Source organism: Lissotriton vulgaris, chromosome 9, assembly GCF_964263255.1.
Source record: "Lissotriton vulgaris chromosome 9, aLisVul1.2, whole genome shotgun sequence".
Classification (NCBI taxonomy): domain Eukaryota; kingdom Metazoa; phylum Chordata; class Amphibia; order Caudata; family Salamandridae; genus Lissotriton; species Lissotriton vulgaris.
In genome coordinates, this window is record NC_141697.1 from 624058717 (window position 1) to 624079880 (window position 21164).

General features: G+C 43.5%; 1 protein-coding gene across 1 annotated transcript in view; it reads left to right on the forward strand.

Annotated features, from left to right (window-relative positions):
• Positions 1-4040: 4040 nt before the first annotated feature.
• The window catches only part of LOC147691982 (cytochrome P450 2F3-like), an 889810-nt gene continuing 872686 nt past the window's right edge, over positions 4041-21164 (forward strand). The window contains exon 1 of the mRNA XM_086938271.1: positions 4041-4273. Within this exon, the coding sequence (XP_086794397.1) occupies positions 4091-4273 (183 nt within the window). The 5' untranslated portion in view covers positions 4041-4090. The remainder of the gene's footprint in view (positions 4274-21164) is intronic.

Here is a 21164-nt window from a genome sequence, read left to right on the forward strand (position 1 = left end):
TGATTACCTGCTCAAACTTTTTCATGCCTAAGGGTGTGTTATGGGGTCTCGATCCGGTTCGGCAGATGGCCAATCAACAACAATTTTACAAGTAGACCACTAATCATTAGGTACCACAATGTCAAACAGTGTATTTAAACCAATCCAAAATAGTTTTAAGATATTAACAAAGCGATTGACCTGTTTGTACCATTCAGCAGATTCCTCTCTCAGCCGAGGAAATTTGTTTGTGATTGCTGCCAAATCACCCCTGCTCCAAGGCACATGCACATATCCTCCACTCAGGACTTATGAAATGGGTAAGCCTCTACTCCTACTGCCCCCCCTCCTCCCAGAGGTGGCGTATGCCCTTTCCCTTTCTTCACATTCTTCATCTTTGACCATCTTTCCTCCCACTTATCAAGTATACTCCTTGCACATATTCCTATAACCAATTCTCGAATGTGTGTTTTCAAAACTATGACCCTTTTCTCTTCCAATTCCTGATCATTTGGACAAATCCACATCATACTTTTGTGTCAATTCTGTCAATATCTCATGTGCCCGCCTTGTGAGTAACATCCTTCGCTACAAACAACAGCTCGTCCTGCTCATAAAGCTGTATTCTCTCCACAGGCAGACTCATGCTGATTATCTCTTCCACTTCTGCCTTCAGTCTTACTACATCCAGCACCCTGGCTTTTACTGCGGCCTTGATGGTTCCCTGACTTGAAATTCTACCCTGTTCTTCCCTTTCTTTGCTCTGATTTCTATGGTAATTTCCCTGATCGACTCCTACTTCTGACATCCCATCAACGGGTCCTCTGACTAGAACTTCCCACATCCTCAAATCGGAACGTAAATCCGCCAATGACACTGATCTTACTGCGCTAGACCCAACGCTCACCCTAGAAGGATCTGCAGTTGCTGGCAATGGGGTACGAGATTCTGCAGTGACCAATATGGATCACTTCTGTTTGCTGCAACATTACTTCCTAAGTTGACTCTATCCTGCGTTCCTGACTGTAGCTGACTACAACTTTCCCCCTGACTTGGGTCATACACAGACACTATAGGTCCAATAGTGACACACCATAAGAGCTTCGGGTAATCACAGAGCAGCGTTAACTCCGCTTGTTTCTGTGCTTCCCACTTCCTTGCATTTCAGCTAAAATCTTCCCCACCACCCTCGCACTAGGGTTAGCCTGTGGTATTCCCGTTCTCTCCATGTTTGCTATATTTGTCAATTCCCATCTTCCCTCGTCCGAGTCTGGGTTGTATGGTGGAGGAAGCTCTGCTAACAATTTGTCTAACAGACTGTCATCGGTGCCGCTATCATCCTCATCCTTCCTGTTCCAAGCGTCTCCCTCTTTCACCAACAGTGGGTATAACCTCTGTCCCTCAATGGTGTCTACTCTCCACTTCTTCAACTGTGCATCCCATTGCGCATCCTGGTATGCCTTCATTGCTTTTTTCATCCTCCCCTGACTTCTTTCCCTGCTCTTAGCCTGTGCTGCTTGCATCCACGCATCTAGTGCCTCAAACTGTGTCGGAGACAGAGATCGCAATGAAGCCATCAATCCCCTCAACTGCTATAGCACCTCCAATCTAAAGGAGCCGTAACGTGGAAAAGCCATATCTCCCTCCTTTTCAGTAATCGTATGCCAATTCTGAAGCCAAACTACAGTATGGAGTCCTACATTCGTTGACATGTAATGTGCTGGTGTATCCTCGGGTGGTGCTTCCTCACCCACTCGAGTCACCACTCCCCTATCTCCCCTATAAAGATCTCGTAATACTCTAAAGCATCCCATGATTGAATCAAACTCTTTACCCAAAAGATGTTTTTCTTTTAACTTCTCGATGACAACCCACCAATCCCAGAGTGGCATTACCCCAATCGACCTATCACAGTGTGACACACTCCGACATCTCTCTTCCCCCTCACAGTGGTTGATCCTCCTTCACACTCTCCCTTTACGCATTCACACTCTCAATCATAGAAACAAGTAATTGTCTGCCTCTCTTCTCTTCAAGATCAATAGAATTCAGTCACTCAACAACATTCACGCACTGTGACCCACGATCTGTGCAGCCACTTGAGTCTACACAGTCAATCTTTGTGCACAAGGCTTCCCAGATGACTCTGACAGATCCACCCACACAAAAGCTCCCTATCTCAGGCGGGTCATCGTTAGTGCTTCACGGCTTCCCACAATCATTGGCCAAACAATTACATCAAATCGTTGTCTTCTACACCACAAACCTATCCCAGGATCTTAGGCTACTCCTCAAGCCTGACATCAAATCAAATAAAATCATCATAGACCGCACATGTTCTGCCCGAAACCACATTCAGTCGACTCTCATCCAAACTCTGCAAGACATCACACAATTCAGTAACTTCCAGGAGAGTAGATTCTGTGTTGTAGCCTGCTTGAAAGCAAGAGTGTTTATCGTGAGGGAGATGGTTGGATTCCAAATACTTGGAGAGTTAATGATGGTTAACCACTTCTCTAAGTTGGCAAGCCAATAATAAAGTGTCTTTAAAGTTATTATTGTGCAAGTTGGTCATGTTACTATGTTTAGTATAATTTAAAAGGGTTTAGATGTTAGATCTTTGGAACTTTCTACAATGCATTTCTTGCCAGTGGGGGGTCTACTTTACCATTACAAGCTATATCAATATGTCCTTGATCTCTGTAGACTTTTCTTCATTCCCTGTGCACCTTAATTGTCGTGAGGTGGCTTATGCATTATGTGAAGGTGACTGAGGCCTTTAGAACCTCTGTCCCACAATTATTGGTCTCATTGGTAAGATTGTTCACTTCATGGTACACAACTGTCATAAGTAGATAGGTTAACTGGGTGACGACCCTAGTTAGGGTACACACAGGGCATTTTGGGGCTCAAATGCATTTTGGGCATGAACTAGATTGGAGGATGGCCTTAAATCAGCAGATTGGTCTAGAGTGTCAACATTTAAAAAAGGCTTTATCATAGTCTGCTCCGCATGCGGCAATGACAGTTGGAAATATACTATAAGCTTGCGTAATATGGGTTTTTAGTAATACAATTGCAAAGGACACATAGTAACAATGTCTATTAATACAATTGGCAAAGGAGAGTCTTGATTTTATTAAAGAGAAATGATGTGAATATTATCCCACCGCTGAAAGGTATGCCTGCCCTGATAATCGTGGTAAAATGTTCTCTATGGTTATTCCTAGTGCCAATCTTGAACATCCAGACAATGAGGAGCCAGGTGGCGATATGCTTGAAGAAAGACATTTCTTGTGAATGGATGACATGTTCTGCGTGGAAGTTCACCAAAGTAAAAAGGCAGTGATTTGACTGCCTATGAGATTTCCATTAAGTTTCGCGTTTTCCAAGGACTTGAACTCGCAATCCTCAAGAAAAGAAGACATGTTGGTTGGACCGCCCCTGTGTATGGTGGATCAGTGAATGTTTTTGATGTTGTTACTTTCTGCCCATGAAAGCAGACTCAAGGGAAATGTACTGCTTTCAAAGTAATATTCAATTAACAGCAGGGAAAGAGATTGCATAATATGATCCTCCCTTGTGTTCATTAAAACCAGGACTCTTCTTCTCTAACTTGCTAGACGTATGTGCAATTCATTGAGGTGTCTAGCTACCATTCAATATAAATACGTGAATCTCACAAACTTCACAGCAATGCAACACTCTGCAAAATAAAATGTAATTCTTGCATTCCTACCTGTATTTTTGGCTGCGTACTTTTGCGGTTATAGTACGACCAACGTGAGAATGGGTGGGTAATGCATGTAAGGTCCTGACATGTTTGCATTGCTGTGAACGTGGCTTTGCTTGTATGGACGATTAAGGTTATAGGACAGAGTGAAATCACAACTTGTGCTGCATTTAAATGAATACTTTTCAAGTTGATGTATTGCTTCTCAAAGTTAAACATTAGTTAAGTGGAAAGATCGGATAAACAGGCCATGTTGAAAATAGGCTGTGATTGTTCAATAAAACTATGTCATGCAGCCCAGAGGGTGAGAAAGCACACACAGTTCTTGATAGTCAGGAGTACACATTGCTGCTGCCAGGCTTTGGACATTTCATCCGAATGATGGACGCGGGAGGAGGCATCACTGTTTCCTTAGTTCTCACCCTGTTCTCGCTGATTTTCATCATGGTCTGGAAATCCATCCGCCAACCAAGCAAACTTCCTCCGGGACCGATTTCTCTACCTTTCCTCGGGAGCGCGCTCCATTTGGACAGCAAGAACATGGTCGGGTCAATAAAAAAGGTACAGAGGTTGGTCCAAATTTCTTTACTAACTTTTAGCATGATGTACTATGGAGCACAATTGCGACATTTCACAAGGGACAAAGGCAAATTACCACATCATAATTCCAAAATAAATGAAAAGATTTAAATATATGTTCGGAAGGGATGTGGATCAGAGGCTTGGTGTAGGTCTACCCCAAAGAGTTCCTTATCTCTAAAAAGTGTGTCAGACAAAGGGAACTTTAGCGCTTTCTAATTTCTTAGAAACATACTAACATTCTTTATTTTTTATGTAATCTCACAATTTACTCTAGTAGTATGTTTTACAATACAGGTTGCTGGTTACAAGACATGCTCTTTATATGGTTTCCAGAGCTCATAAACACAATTATTTCTGCTTCTTCACAAATGTCCTATGTTTGCATGGTATTCAGTTGTGCAGAGTGCTCTTTTTCCTCTATTTAAGGAGTGCGCTGAAAGCATGTAGGGGCAGTGCTTGTTTTGCACGGAAAGTGATTTCTGTCCTATTTTGATATCATTATGGGCAAGAACACCAGAAAGACCAGGCATGTTAAAGACTCCAGTTTTAGTTCTTCTTCATCCAGGTTCAAATCCCAGTCTCCCCAAAGAAAAATGAAAAGAAGACTAGGGCAAATGAGGATTACTCTTTTGAAGACAAATTCTCAGGTGTACTGTGTGAAACACTGGTCTACAGGTGCTGCTAATAATCACTCTAGGAAAATTGTTAATATTTCGTCTGTGTCAAAGGAAGAAGGAGTAGCGCCCCCATCTGAACAGAGGGGTCAGATAAGCCTAAACGTCTACCAAAGAGGTTGCACGAATAAGGCATTCCCAGAAGTTCATATGAACCTATATTGAAACAGTTCATGAAATCTCAAGTTACTGGGTTTCTATTACACCGACACATCCAAAATGTAATTTAAAGTTAATGGAACAAGCCTAACAAGTTTGTTATTCCTTGCCTCATGTCCAAATGTGTTTTTGTCTCAAAGAATCCAGATTTGCCAAGCAGTATGTTGGTAAGTTCCAATTTTATTAACGACACAGATGCGAGGATTATGCTTATCTCTCTTCCCTTTATTATCATTCAAAAAACACAACAGCCAGAAAGATAAACAACCTATCATCAACAAAGAAAAAAGTACAACTCCCTACAACCAAGGAGGTATGTGAGTCCATAGTCCTTCCACCATTTCCAGCACTCGCAGTACATAGTCCCATGTTTGTCTTTCCTCTTCCTCTTTCTTTGCTGGAGTCATGCCCAATCAGCACTGGTCCTGTTTCAATCCATCATTTCCTGGAAAGGACAAAATACGGTCAGGCATTGAAGAACTTAAAGAATCTGCAAAATGTCACAAGAACGACCGTATAGAACCAAGATTGGATGCACATTCTTAACAAACCATCAAGAAGACACCAAAAAGTGCTTACTTAACAGTATGGGTGGGTTCGCACATTCGTGATCCTGGTGGGATAATCCTCGCCTCCGTGTCCTTACTAAGCATGGGCGGAAAATCCGTTTCGCTCGCGGATTTTGTGGATTTTCGGTAAATTCGCAATCCGCGAGATCCGCGAATCTCCCGCAAATCCGCGAGCAGCGGATTTTATGGCTTGCTCGCACTGTTCGCGTGAGTTCGCGGCTTGCCAGTACAACTTCGCACCCCGCGAGTAAGTGCTAAATTGCAGAAATACGATCTTAGCAAAACTGAAACTACTTACCAGGTTCAAGAGTTCAGGCTCATCATTAGTAGCCATTTCCTGTAGTGCTTCCTGAGGGGCCCCTCCAGAGTTCAGTTGCCAGTTGCAACTATTATGTGACCCTGCTCTGAACCTCAGAATAGTTACACATATGCCACAAAGGTCCTGAATTACAGCTAAGGGAGACAAGCAGGAGCCAGGCTGGAAGTTAAAATCCATTAATCAGCCCCTAATTCATTATTGTCAGTTGGGGCAGGGCAGGTGTTGTAACTAATTTTGCAACAATGAAAGCACTTAGCAAGTGCAAAAGATCACTAATCAGGAAGCACTAAGGAAGCAGGTGCCAGCTAAAAAAATATTCTGTGACACATTAATCAGCCCCAAATTAATTCAGGTCACTTGAGGCAGGGAAGGTGTGCTTTGCTTTGCCGAAAATAATGTACACTGGACAACCAGAGGGTGTGGTGATGAAACAGAGGGTGGCATGGGAGGGCCAGAGGGTGGCATGAGTAGTCAGAGAGTGGCAGTGGTGACAGAGAGTGGCAGTGATGAAGAAGAGTGTCTCAAACAGGCTGGACACGTAGAAACAACAAGTTCGCAAAACTTGCGACCCGACAGGTAAGTTCGCAAATTGCGAAATTGTAAAAACCCTCGCGAACTGGCAGAAACACGCGCGAACACAAAAAAAAAAAAATCCGCAAATTTGCGGGAATTCGCGGATTTTGCGGATTGCGAGTTCGCAATTCCGCAAAATTCGCGAACGCGAGATTCGCAAAATTCGCCCATGCTTAGTATTGGAACTTACCGTCACACTGCTTGGCAAATTCCCATTCTATTTCAGGACCGGAGACTTCAGATTATGCTAGTTTAAGCTTACTTACTACCTACTGAGCCACATCCAAAGCGGTTTAAAATAAAACCTTTTGAATCTAGAGTCCGAAGACCAATCCGCTGCTCGCATCAAATCCTCCAGGCACGCCCCCAACACAAATGCCTTAGAGGCCATGGCTCCTCTAGTGGAATGAGCACCAAACTGTTTTGTATCAATGCCCACTTCTTGCATGACCCAACGCACCCATCTTGCAATTGTAGGAGAAGACACAGCCTTGTGTAGTTTCCTGAGTGCTATCAAGAGTTGTTGTTCGCCCGGAGGATGAAATTCTGGGGTCAAGTCTTCATTGGTCTTGAGACAATCTACCACGCACAACTTCAGAGTTTCCCAAAAATCGGGGTATGACACCATTCGGGTATGAGACTTGGTATGGCGCCCTATTGTAAAAACTACTCCCTCTGGCAAAAATGTTCTCGCCGAGATGTCCAACGCACGGACATCCGAAACTCTCCTGCAGGAGACCAAACAGCAGCGTAGCCATTTTTGAGGATAATTCCTTCAAAAAAAGATATTTATTGGGTGGCAAAGATAAAAAGAGGTTCAGAAATAAATTAACATCCCAAAGGACCAAATACCAAGGCTCTGGAGGCAAGGACAACCGGATACCACGTAAGAGTCTACAGACTAAAGGGTACTCCCCAATCGGTTTCCCATCGAGTGGGACATGACCCGCGGAAATCGCCGAACAAATTGCTTTTATTGAGCGATACGCCAGCCCATCACACACCAAATACACCAGAAAATTCAAGACATGCATGACGTCCGCGACCACGGGATCCAAATCCCTTCGAAAACACCAGCGAATCCGTCTTGTCCAAGCGGACCTATAACGTTTCGTGATGCTGTCTGCCCAAGCCTTTGATAAAAGGGTTGCAGCCGGCTCCGAAAGACCTGGCAGTGACCAACGCTGCCTGAAAGCCGCCACACCATAAGACGGAGTTGTCCCTGCGCGATTAGATGGTGTGGCATCCCCTACGGGTTCAGAAGTAGGTGAGGATACCGGGGGAGTAGGATTGGAAAATCCCAAGAAAGTTCCAGAAGAATGGGAAACCAAACTTGAGACCTCCAACAAGGTCTTACCATGAACACTTCCGCCTCTTGACAGCAGATTTGGACTGCTGCTCTTGTTATAATTGAAAGTGGAGGGAACGCATATCGATCTCCGTGGTCCAATCCTGAAGGAAGGCATCCGTGGCCACTGCCATTGGATCCGGTCTCCAACTGAAGAACCAGGGGATCTGATTGTCCAAGCAGGAGGCAAAGAGGTCCACTGAGAATGGGCCCCATAGAGACTGGACCCATTGAAAGATATGGAGATCCAACTTCCAGAGACTGGTATCGTACAAATTGTGTGAATGCCAGTCCGCGATCTGGTTGGTTTGGCCCGGGGAGATACTCCGCTGTGACCGAAATGTCATGATCCAGACAGAAAGTCCAGAAATCTTTTCCTAAATTCGCCAGATCCCGCGAACGTGAGCCTCCCAAACGATTTACTTAATGGACCGTAGAGACGTTCTCCATCTTCAGAAGGACACAGGATTGCGCTCTGTCCCTGGTCCAACATCGTACTGCAAAGGACCCTGCTAACAGTTCTAGACAATTGATGTGGAGGTTCTGCTCGTCTGCAGACCACACTCCTCCGGTGCCCCTCTCGCTCAAATCTTCCAACTCTCTTTTGGAATTCAGAAAACTCCTGAAAACTTGCCTTTTCACACAGTCTGGCTAGACCCCCACGCCTACACCTCTCAGCACTCAATCAGCGCCAGGAAACTTATGGTGACAGAGCGCTATACAAAACCCCTTTAAGATAAGATAAGAAATCCCTGCATCGCACGCCCCAGCCAGAGAGACTGGTGTCAGATTTGATGACCAGATCCGGAATTGAGCTGAAAATCGCACGCCCATTCCAAGCCTCCATGTGGGACAACCATCACGTTATCTCTTCCCTGGCTTCATCCGAGAGGGAAATATATGGTCGTAAGACTTCCCCTCCTCAGATGCAATGCCTTGAGGCGTTGGAGCGCCCGGAAGTGTAGGGGCCCTGGAAAGATCGCCTGAATCGATGAGGAAAGAAGGTCCACCACCCAGGCCAGTTGTCGTAAAGAAATGTGGGATTTTGAAATCGTTTGGCGCATCTCGTGATGAATTTTTGCCATTTTCCGAGATGGGAGACTTAGAGTCCCCTGAACAGAGTCTATCACAAAGCCAAGAAAGATTATATCTGGGAAGATTGCAGGACGGATTTGGCCTTGTTGATCACGAACCCCAGGCCTTGCAGCAGAAGCACCGTCTGCTGGAGCTGGGAGGCAAGGGTCCGAGGACACTGCACCATAAGAAGTAAATCGTCCAAGTTAACGAACATGCGAATGCCCTGAGCGCAGAGGAACTCCACCGCTGGATGAAGCACCTTGGTGAAATACCATGGCTCTGAAGACAGACCGAACGGAAGGGCGGGGAATTTGAACACAAAGCCCTTCCAGCAGAACTGCAAAAACCGATGATGCGGCGGATGGATGGGCACCACCAGATAGGCATCTTTCAAGTCTAGGCGGACCATCCAGTCGGACGGCAGGAGAATGTCGCGGAGAAAATGGATTCCTTCCATTTTGAAATGACGATAAACCAACCAGCCGTTGAAGTCCCTGAGGTTCATAACCAGACGTTGGCCACCGCCGGCCTTGTCCACCAAGAAAATGTTGCTGAGGAACCCATGGGGATGTATCGTTGATCGGCAAATGGCCACTTTGCGGAGCAGCTCAGAGACCTCTTCGTCAATCAACTGAACATCTACGGCGCTGAAAGAGATCGGTCGAGGGAGAGCCTCTTGTCGAGGGTCCCCATGAAACTCTATATGAAAGCTCTAAATGGTCTGAAGAACCCATGCGTCTGAAGTTATGGCTGCCCAAGCGCCCCGAAAGTCCGCTAGCTGACCCCCAAGGCGCACTTGAGCTGCTGGTAGCACACTTACCGTTGAGATTGTTGGGAGTTGGTCTTGTAATCTCCGTGTTCTCGGAACCATAGTCCTCGCATTGGATAGAAGTTAGTATAGTTTGCGGAAGTACTATATTGTCCGTGTACAGAGCCTTGTCCCCTGCCGGAGTATTGCTGGAATCCGCGGCCGGGAGAGCGGCCCCTGCCTCGCCCAGCCCCACAGAAAACCCGCTGGTTAAAGACCTTTTTCATACTAGACTGGGCTTTGTCCAGTGAAGTGAAAGTCGAGTCGAATTTCTCCAGCTTTTTAATAAAGGGGTTGCCAAAAAGGCCCCCCTGTGCTACAGCTCCTGCCTCCGAGGAGGCCAGATCACCTAGTTTGGGAACTAATTTAAACAATAGAGAGCGATGGCGCTCGGAGGACAGAGCACAATTAGCGTTGTCCATAAAGATGATAGCACGCTGGGCCCAATTATAAAGAACTTCAGGAGAAATGGGGGACCCCGAGACCTTCGCCTCTTCAGCCATGTCCGGTATTTTTGTCATTGGACCGATGGCATCGAGTAATTTATCTTGACAGGATCGTCAGGACCTGTCAAGGCCCTTCTTTGGATCTTTTGTGAACTTAGCCATAAATGTAGCCATTTTGGGATCTAGCTCCGGTGTGAGCGCAATCTTATTCTACAACGAGGGTCTGGGGCACTCTGCACGAAGACATCCTCTAGCTTCTTTCTCCAGGGGCTTCCGGAGCCTGCTAGCCACAAATCTGGTGACCTTATCGCTAGGAACCCACGCCGCCGAACGAAGGGGCATAATTTCATCGGGGTTGAGCATGTCAGAATCCTCCTGTGCTATAGCAGTGGAGGTTGAAGGGGTCGCTGACATACGCCAAGGCCGTGAAGACCCCGCCTCATTGTCGGTATCCCCCTGCGTGCCATCATCGTCCATCGCAGGGGATGGGGGCTCCAGGGGTTCCTGCAGGACGTCCGTCGGCGGAGCCGGAGGGACAGAAGGTGCCACCAAGGCCATAAAAGCTGACTTAAGGCATGCAAAAACATCCACGTCCACCCCTTCAAGGCGCTGCTTTTTAGTAGGTGGAGGGTTCTTCCCGGGCTGCTGGGTAGAATAAGCAGAGGGATCCACATGCACTGCCTCGAGTTTCCGAGAGACGCTGTTCCAGTGGGCCAACGACCTCATTGACAACTCTATAAATTGAGGTGTCCACCGCCTCAAAGAACTCATCCCAGGGCAAATGAGCCTGAACCTCTTCCTCGTAGTACTCAGAGTGGCTTTCCATTGCCTGAGTAGTAACACCAACCAAAGTTAATTTCCAATTGATCTTACGGGAAAACAGGCCAATAACAAGCGTAAATAAGCAATAATATGTGCAGAGCACCAGGAATGAAAGTGAGGAATAAAAACCCAACAAGAATAGGCAGGCTGCACAAATTTTGGTAACCCCAAGGGTCACAATAAGGGCTGCACGTACCCCCAAACGCGCACGACCCTCAATAAATAGACCGGGCCTTCTGCCCCCCTCTAAGTGTACCGCAAAATGCGTGGTAAAAGGTAGGGCGCGTTGGCGCGCAAAGAACCAAAGCGGGACTTGTGAACAGTATGGGTGCAACAATATGGGTTAAAACCCCAAATACGGACCCCCGCTGAGACTTTAGAAACACAAGGAACAGCAGGAAATAGAATCCAATTAATCTGGGGGTCAAGGAGAGGCATGCAGGGACAAGGCGTTAGCTCTCCACTCTCGCCACGCGGCTCCTCAGTGAGGAGCGACGCCCCGGGAGCAATGAGAGGGCCGAGTCCCTCTAGCGGTCTTATCAGATACCGCACTAGCAGGAGGCCAGCCACGTGAGGAACGAAATAAACGCTCCTGCGGCTTATGAGGGAATCTGCAAGGCAAAAAATAAGCAGTGCCAGATAATAATCGATTACACACAAGCAATAAAAAATATCCGCAAAGAACACCAAATTATAAAACAAGGCCCCAAAACAGAGAAATAACAATAGAGAACTTAACTGGCTGCGAAGCAGCGAAGAAAGAGGAAGAGGAAAAACAAACATGGGATTATGTACTGCGAGTGCTGGAAATGGTGGAAGGACTATGGACTCACAAACCTCCCTGGTTGTAGGGAGTTGTAGTTTTTTCTTTGTTGATGCTAGGTTGTTTATCTTTCTGGCTGCTGTGTTTTTTGAATGATAACAAAGCGAAGAGAGATAAGCATAATCTGAAGCCTCCGGTCCTGACATAGAATCTAGCCCAGCTTGTCATACTTTGTTATATGATGGCTGTACATTTACATTTAACCTTTTCAGCCAGGAAACAACAACAGATGAGCCTCCATTATATTTTATTAGTCGCAATTTGTTCTCTTTTCAGGCACAAGCATTTTATGGGCTAATAATTAGCCCAGGAACAGCACTGGGCACCCAGTATACAGAACTGCTCCTCTTGTGGGACAGATGTATGACTTTAGTGCATCCATTGTATATACATGCTTTGAGCTGAAAAATATAATGCTTCTGGATACTATAGCAGACTCGGAAGTATTGGATTAATCCGGGATGTTTTCTGAGCTATCCATCCATTCATCCAAAACCTAAGAATTTCTGCCTCATATTTTGGGAAAATTGTGTTGTAAAAATCAATGCTGTAAAGGTAACATTCAATCCTTCATTACAATGTCGGCAGAATAGGTGAGGTACTTACCACACATGGTAAATAGAATTACCTCTGAGTGATGTGGTAAATACTACCTATTCTGTGTTTTAATTTGCACATGATCATAACATGCACAATTGGTATTTACCACGTTACATTGATCAGGTGCTGCCTTTTTTACGGGCCTGCAAGGGTGTTATAATAAGCACACAACGTGTAATTCTGATCCTTGTGTAAACACCTGTTTGCACAGGGATTGGAATATAGCCATAACTTTAAAAATCGGGGACTTAGACAAATCTTTCTCCACACCACATTGAAAGAGTCTTTCTAGATAACTCATTACAATATGAGGCCTGTAATGGTGCTCTCCCTGCCTGAACTTCAAATTGAATGAGTTCTAGGTGCTCCCGATTTTGTCAAACAAGGGAGCGAAAGAAGTGTCAGTTTCACACAATTTGGTCATGTGGGAGGCAGAATTTGAAATCAGATCTTCCAGCTTTTAACTATTGGGCTATATCTCTAAAAGATCATACCAGAGTCATGTTTCGCGCTGGTGGCACCTGGTGAGGCAATATTTTTTGTCAGCCCCCAATCCCCATGATCTCCTACTCGAATTTCCTCACTACCATCTGGCAAAAGTGCCCCTCATCTCTCCAAAGACCATCTCTCACATACATTAAATTTGTTTGAAAGCACTGGTAAAGGGTGGTTTTACTAATCCACTCAGCTATCCACATAAAATACAGATCTGTTCTTTGCAGCAGGCACATTAACCCTCTGTGCTACTTTATGTCGAATCAAAACTGACAATTGAAAAAAATTCTGATCTCTCTCTCTCTTAACAGGAATGTTCATCACAACATCATTCTTCATCACTAGTCATTCTTTTGTTGCCTGATAGCCGAACACACAAGTAACTCTGCGGCAGGTGCTTCTGAATCATAAGTTATTGCTGAACACGTTGATCCCCCCACCCCCTAGCTCAGGTCAGCTCCCCCTCTCCAGGTCAGCTCACCCATCCAGGTCAGCGCCCAGGGCAGCCGCATTGGTCGCACCGCTGTAACACCAGCCCTGGATCATACCACACATCTTAAGCTACTGTACTTGTGTCCAATAAGAAGTGAAACAGAACTCAATTCGCAAAGGAAGTTTCGGTGGTGAAATTATGTTGACAAAATTTCCTTAGTTTATGGCTGCCAGAAATTCATAATAGAAATCCTGTCAGGTATAAAGGCCCTTACTATTGGCCTAAATGGCCTTACTATTTCACATTACTCTGCTATGAGAAGGTATACACCCGCATTAGTAAATGACACACATGAGCTGGTAGTTTCCTCCTGCACTTATAACAGTGTTCCACATGGTGGAGATGTTTGTCTAATTTAGAGATCAGAGCAGCAACAGTAGTTTATTAATTCAGTACACATTAACAATGACTAATACCTTCTGTCCAAGCCATTCTTATAGCTTCGGGGGCCAGGAGTAGTCTAAAATGTCACACACATGTAGGTGTATGATGGTAAGTAGTTGTGTTTCTACTGACACTGGCAGCACTGGTAGGGGTAATGGGTGCTGTAAGCTGCAGTGTCCTCCTTACAAGGGCCCTGGCACTTATTTACAAGTTAAACACTGGTTTAGTAGTTCATACTTAAGGTCTGAATTACATTTTGCATATAATTCTACACAGAGGGAAAGGGCAACCTTTATAAACTCACATGACAGGTGCAGTAGTATGCCTGGAAAGATGTGTGAGGCGTGGCCTTCCAGGTGTCCTGTAGCATCTGTTTTTGGGATGGTACATTCCGGTGGAGGTGTAGAACTCCACACATACTTGTTCTCTCCTATTTGTGTACAGGTGAACTTCATACAACACAGAAGGAAACCCATTAATTATGAATGGCAGAAGTTAGGAACAAATACCTTTTCGTCCTCATTTCTTGTCAGGCAGGAGGTGGGGTAAACCACTACCATAATGAAAGGGATAGGGTGTGGGTGTTAGGTGCATCACCACTGTACCTTGCATGTTTGCCCCCTTAAGTTGCATTATAAGGCTGCTTCGCTCCACATCAGAAATTGATTAATTTAATGACTCAACCGGAAGCTCCATTTAGCATTCTTTAAATCTACTTGTTTATTCTCAGTAGTCATATGACTAAGAAATTAACACTTACTTTCCTACCATTGCTATAATTGTACAAAGAACGAGGTAGCCAATCAAATTTAAGTATAATGCATATCGCGTATTACAAATAAATTCACTTCCTTTCTTGATGCTGCTCTGACATAGATTATAATTTAATTACACCTCCACTGCTACAGGAAGATGTTATTATTGAATGAAACGAGAGGGAAAACATCCCCAAGTTACCCTATTTAAATGGAAATAAAACAAAAATACCCTTACAAAGCCACAGGAGAACTAGAAAAGGTAATAGGTGTTGGGAGTCTAATAAAACGAAAAAAGAAAAGGTAAAATGCTGGGACAGAGGACAATGGTGGGATGACCTAATCATGTTTTCAAAAACTCATGACTCCAAGGGATTTTGGAATTTCATATTCAATTTGTATCATTCTGATGGTAAATATGCTTCAAATGTAATACAAGCAGCTCATCGGATGCCATACATATCGGAGCGCCAATATGTGTTAAATTTTCTATTAGCATTTTACAAAATACAATACAATATTCTCTAAAACAATTGCCGAAGCTAGATCTTAGTAAATGTACAGATTAATAAACTAGTTTCATTAAGGCATACATAGCATTATATCTGATATATGTTTGATAAATGAACAAACAAATTAATTTTAATATAAATTAAGTAATATATTAATAGGGAATATGAAATATATAAATCTAAATGTGATCAAATAACGCAGGATATTATAGTAGATTAATCCTAAATATTCAATAAAGAATAATCATGATTAATGAAGATTAAAGTATTAAAAGATTAAACAATACGATCTAGAAAGGTTGATATATTGTTGAGTCGAGTTGTTGAATCATTACATTATTAAATTATTAAATTACATTCCATTACATATTAAGAAAACAAGTAAAAAGGAATAAATATATAGATAATAATAATATAATATACTATATATTGTCCCCTATAAATAATTGTGGGACTACAATATATGAATTATATCCACCAAACCCTCCTGGCTATATTACTCTAGCCTACAACAACATATTAGAAATGGTAAATGAAGTATAGAAACAGTATCAAAAGAAAAGAAGGCAATGAAGACAGAATAATAGATATCATAAATAGACTAATTTGTTGTAATATCCAGTACAGGGTAAGCAATGCTGTTTATTAAATAATTGTCGTCTGTTTGCAAAAAGGGAGCCCAAACTTGTTTAAATAGATCTGTCTGATCATCTAAATTATAAATGACTTTCTCATATGAGGCAGTCTGAATCATGGCTACCAACCAAGACTCTTGAGATGGTGGAGTCAGAGATTTGCACTGTCTTAGTGTACATATTTAGCTGTGGCCAATACAGTATTCAAATGTTGGCAATGTGGCATTGAAAGATTCTGGAAGTTTAGTAAATCATGCAGAAGAATGGTAGCTGGTGTTAACGGTAAGCATAAAGGTATAGTATTATGTAAAACCTGATTTATATAAGACCAATAGGATTGAACCATAGGGCAGTTGCAAATAATGTGAACTATGTCGCAGCCAAGAGCATCACATCTCCAGCATTTAGTATTTGGAAGTAATCCTGCTTTATTTAATTTCACCGGTGACCAATGCCAGTCTTGTAGAATTTTAAACAGGCAACATTTTATTCTAGACTCTCGAACCTCTCTATCTAAATTTTCTAACAAATCCATCCATTCCTTGTCTTTATAAGAGACCGATAAACATGTTTGCCATTTGATACAAAGATCATGTGATGAGGGTTTTGAGAATAAGTGTAATGTAAATGTTTTGTTCAAGCCAGATGTATCTCCCTCATGATTCCCCCAAATATGTAGGTAGGACACTACTGGTGAAGTTTGCAGCAACCATGGATATGGTCCTAGAACTTTATTAAGGCAGGTATTAAGTTTTGTGTAATTTGCTGCTTGATACGATGGAAGGTTAAACTCGTCTGTCATTTGTGCAAAAGATTTGAGTTCACCATCATGCAGAAGCTGATCTAAAGTGAGAATACCTGCTGCTTTCCATTGGAACCAGGATAAATTTTTCCCTTTAATAAATATACCTGTGTTATTCCATATTGGGGCTTTCTCATGTTTACGCGGATTAAACCCCAATAAACAATGTGCCCTCTTCCATGTTTTGCGCACTGCAGAAAGCAGTGGATTATGAGAATCAAGGTGACTTGTACCTATCGCATAGGCACAATACCCAGTTCTGCATATAATAGGTGCCTTTCTACATGAACCCATTGTGGTGTTTTGGATTTTTCTGTTAACATGTGTTATTTGAGATAGCTGTAATGCCATAGTATAGTACTCTATCAATGGGAGACTCAGACCTCCATTAGAGTGATGTACTTTCAATTTATTCACAGCTAAAGGAGGTTTTGTAGATCCCCAGATAAAAGATTTCATCTTAGAATCTGTAAGGCGCAACGTGGATAAAGGAATCTGAAGAGGGAGCATTCCTAGGGTGTAAGTGAAACGGTGAAGTGAGACTATTTTCACAGCATGAACTCTACCCCACATAGAGAATCTCAATATCTTACACTTCTCAAAATCATGCTGCATCTGGGTAATTAAAGACATAAATTGTCTGCAACCCTCCCTTCTGTTCCTTTATATGCTAGAGTACCCAGGTATTTTAAACGTGAATGTTGCCAGTGAAAGGGAAAACGTTGTATAGCTGTTTTGGTGGTTCCATCTGATAAGGGAAGTGCTTCACTCTTAACCCAGTCATTTTGTATCTGGAAAAGGAGGAGAATTCTTCTATGATTTTACGCGATGATGCTAGAGATCCAGACAAATCAGGAATAGTGAGTAGTATGTCATCAACATAAAGGTAAAGTTTAGAGTCTCACACCGGAAGAGGAATGCCTACAATATTGTCTGATTGACAAATTGCTGCTGCTAGAGGTTCGAAAGCTAAGAGGAATAAGAGAGAAGAAATGGGACAACCCTGACGAGTCCCTCTGCAAATTGAAAATGGATCTGAGATGAAACCACCACCGTTAACTTGAGCAGTAGGATGTTCGTATAGTAGCTTTATTTTATCTATAAATTGGTTTCCCAAACCAAATCGCTCTAAGACTTTGAAGAGATACTGCCATTCCACACAATCAAATGCCTTTTCAGCCTCAAGTGATAATGCCAAAACATCATCCCAAAGGGATCTGGCAGAGTGGAGTGTGTGTGCCAAAGTACACAGGTGATTCCTAGACGAGCGTCCAGGCACAAATCCTACCTGTGTGTGATGAATCAGGGAGGGCAGAATTTTCCGACGACAAGAGGCCAGGAGACTGGCTAACATTGTAATATCACAGTTGAGAAGTGATATGGGATGATAGCTACTACAAAGTAATGTATCTTTTCCTGGTTTGGGTAGTACTAATATTACCGCTTTATTAAAAATGCACCCTAAAGAAGCCAGATGGCGGACACAGCTGTGTCCGAGTGAGGCAGGCGATGTGAGCTCTCCGCCGTCAATCACCCCTTTTCTTCCTTGGCAGTTCGCGGTATTAAAAATGGAGGGAACGGTAATAGACAGCGGCAGCTACTGCTTTAACTGCTAAGGTGGTTATGCTGCTGGATTTATTTCATCTTCGGCGGGTCCATTGGCGCCTGCCTTCCCCCGTATGCCTTGCGAAGAGTCAACACGGACATCGGAGGGTTTCCGTCGGCTTCCAGTCTCCAAAGCTTGGAACACCGGTAACCGCTGCTCGGACGACGGATCGCTCAGAAGACCTGGGCTAGATTCGTGTGGCAGTTTCAATGGCACCCAAGAATGCCAGCAGCACTACAACGAAGGGGCCAAAGACACGGGCGGCGGCCGCCGCTACAGGTGGACCCCTTGAAAATCCAGATTACTTGGCGACTCCTATTACGAACAACATGGATGTTGGCACTCCTGGAATTTCAAATTCTGTGCAAGGGGATACATCATCCTCCCGGCCCCCTGCTAGGACAAGGAGGAGGTCGGGTGCTAAGGTAAAAATCCACGGGATATTTAAAAAGAGAACACATCTCAAAGGTAAGACTTTTGCCCAGACTGAAGTGAACACTCAACAAAGTACTCAGCTAAGCGATAATCCTAATGTTAACCCTGAACCAGTAACTGATAGAAATGAACTATTATAAAAGGCAGACTCTTCTCTTCATGAAAAAGGGAGACTTTGGAGGAAATTGGGAATAATATTGTTAATGCTGATACTGATATTTTTGCCGAGGGTGATATTGCAACCATCCATTTAGAAATGGCTGTATCTTCTCTTTCATTCTCAGGAAAATCAGGGACCGCACTAGGTAGCCAGTGGGCTATATCAACAGCAGGGGCTGGTGCTAAGCTAGATAAAATTCTTCAAAGTGCTGGGACTATAAGTGAAGTAACTATTGAGGCAGACTCCGGAGACTCAGCAAGTACATTTTATTCTTTGTCTGACCTTTCCAATACCTCTGACATTGAGAGTGCTGAAGGTGACTGGCTAGATGATAGAAGTTTAAAAAGCTGAGCTCCTCTGGAGAACTATGAAAATAGTCTGTCAATAACAGAGGGAAAAAGCACAGTGCGTAAAACGAGAGAAGCAATGGGCTTGTCTAATTCTCACTCCAGAGAATGTCTTGGAAATGATGGATCCCCCATTTTGGGTCATTCTTCTGCTGAGTCAGAATCCAGGGTCGGGAACATACATACTTGTCTGGAAGATCATATTGAGAGTATTGAGAGTGAAATCAGCCACTATCTATCAAGCTATCATGTTGCACCGTGAGGAGACAAAAGCTGAAGGCTTGCGGATGCAAGGGGGGGTGCGCAAGCTACAAAACATGGTGTGCCGAGTTGTCAAGACTTCTAATGAGATGTCCGCTCGGATCGGGGAGGCGGAAGCCAGAATTTCCTTATTTGAGGTTGAAATGGTGCAGCAGAAAACGGAAGCCTCTTTCCTCAACGCTCTTAGGGATGACATTTACTGGAAGCTAATTGATCTTGAGAACTGATCCAGAAGGAACAATTTGCGAGTGCTTGGCATCCCGGAAGGAGCGGAAGGCAGTGACATTCAACAATTTATTGTGGAGCTGTTCTCAGAAGCCTTCCCTGAACTAACCCAATGGAGATGGGAGGTTGAACTACAAAGAGTGCACTGATTCTCCTTCCATAAGCGGAATGGTACTAGGCCATCTGATGGGAAGCCCAGAGCTATATTGATCTGTTTAAATAACTTTTTGCCACGAGAAGCCTTATATAATTTAGCTAGGCCAGACCACAAGAGAAAGGGGAAGGGAGTCAAAAAAAAATTACGCCCAGATTATTGCCAGGCCACGGTGCAGGAGAGGTGGGATTTGAGGCAACATATACCATTGTTTCAAGCTGAGGGAGCACAGGCATACTTACTTGATCCCTCCAAGCTTAAAATTATTCATAAGGAGAAAACACAATTTTTTGTGTCTGAGATTTCTGCTAAGGACTTTCTAGATACAATTTAGCGTGATGACATGATCTGTGATCATTGTATAGATAAATCTTTATTGCGTTTTTCGATCTTTTTATGCCAGGGGGTAGGGCTGACCGGTGAAAGGGCAACTAGCCTTTCTCTCCATCACCAATGGGGACTATTCAGTCCCTTTGCCTCATTTGGGTGGGTTTTTGGGTGGGTGAGGGTGGTTTTCGGGGTAGGAAGGGTGGGCAAGGAATAGTAGAGAAGTATTATTAAGCGTAAATTGCAGCCATAACTTGATTAAGAAAGACTTTACAATTGCATATTCTGTCTTAGTAGTGCCAAATAGTATTGTGGCCAGTAATTATGTTTTAGCTCTGTTTAACCATTTCAATTACAAGAATGGGTAAATTTACGGTTTGTTCTTGGAATATTTGTGGGCTAAATGAAAGGAAAAAAAGAGGGATAATGGCTCAAATTCTTACTTCCGTGAGAGTTGATCTACTGTGTGTACAGGAGACCTATATTGCATGGAATAATAGGAGCTGGTTTAAAGATTTGGGTATGGAATTAGTTGGGTGTACACGACAAGGTACAACAACAAGAGGCGTGGCTGCTTTGAAAAGATATGGTTGGGGGACATATAAGCTTGTAGAAGAAGATTCCTTCGGTCGCTAGGTGAATATTGAGTTGTGTCTGGAAGGCCTTTTTTGGACCATTTGTACCAACTTACGGCCCAAATTTAGATGACCCAGATATGATGAATCAGCTTAGTATTGAACTTGCGGCCTGGCCATCTCCCTAAATTTTATGTGGAGATTTTATTCTACATTTGGAAGGGAAGGTGGACCTAACAAGTGATTACATCTATGAAGGGAAGAAAAACAAAGTTTTTAGTGCTACCAGAGGAGCTATTAAAGAGTTTGAGCTAGTTGATGTTGGTTACTTGAAGGGAATGGGAGCTCCTGGGAGTACCTTTTTTTCCCACTCCTCATCAAAAACATGTCCGCAGAGACTATTTTTTCATTACTGTTGGATATGTTAACAAAGCCAGGTTTGCTATTCTGCCTAAAATTATCTCTGACCACAATCCTATTATTTTA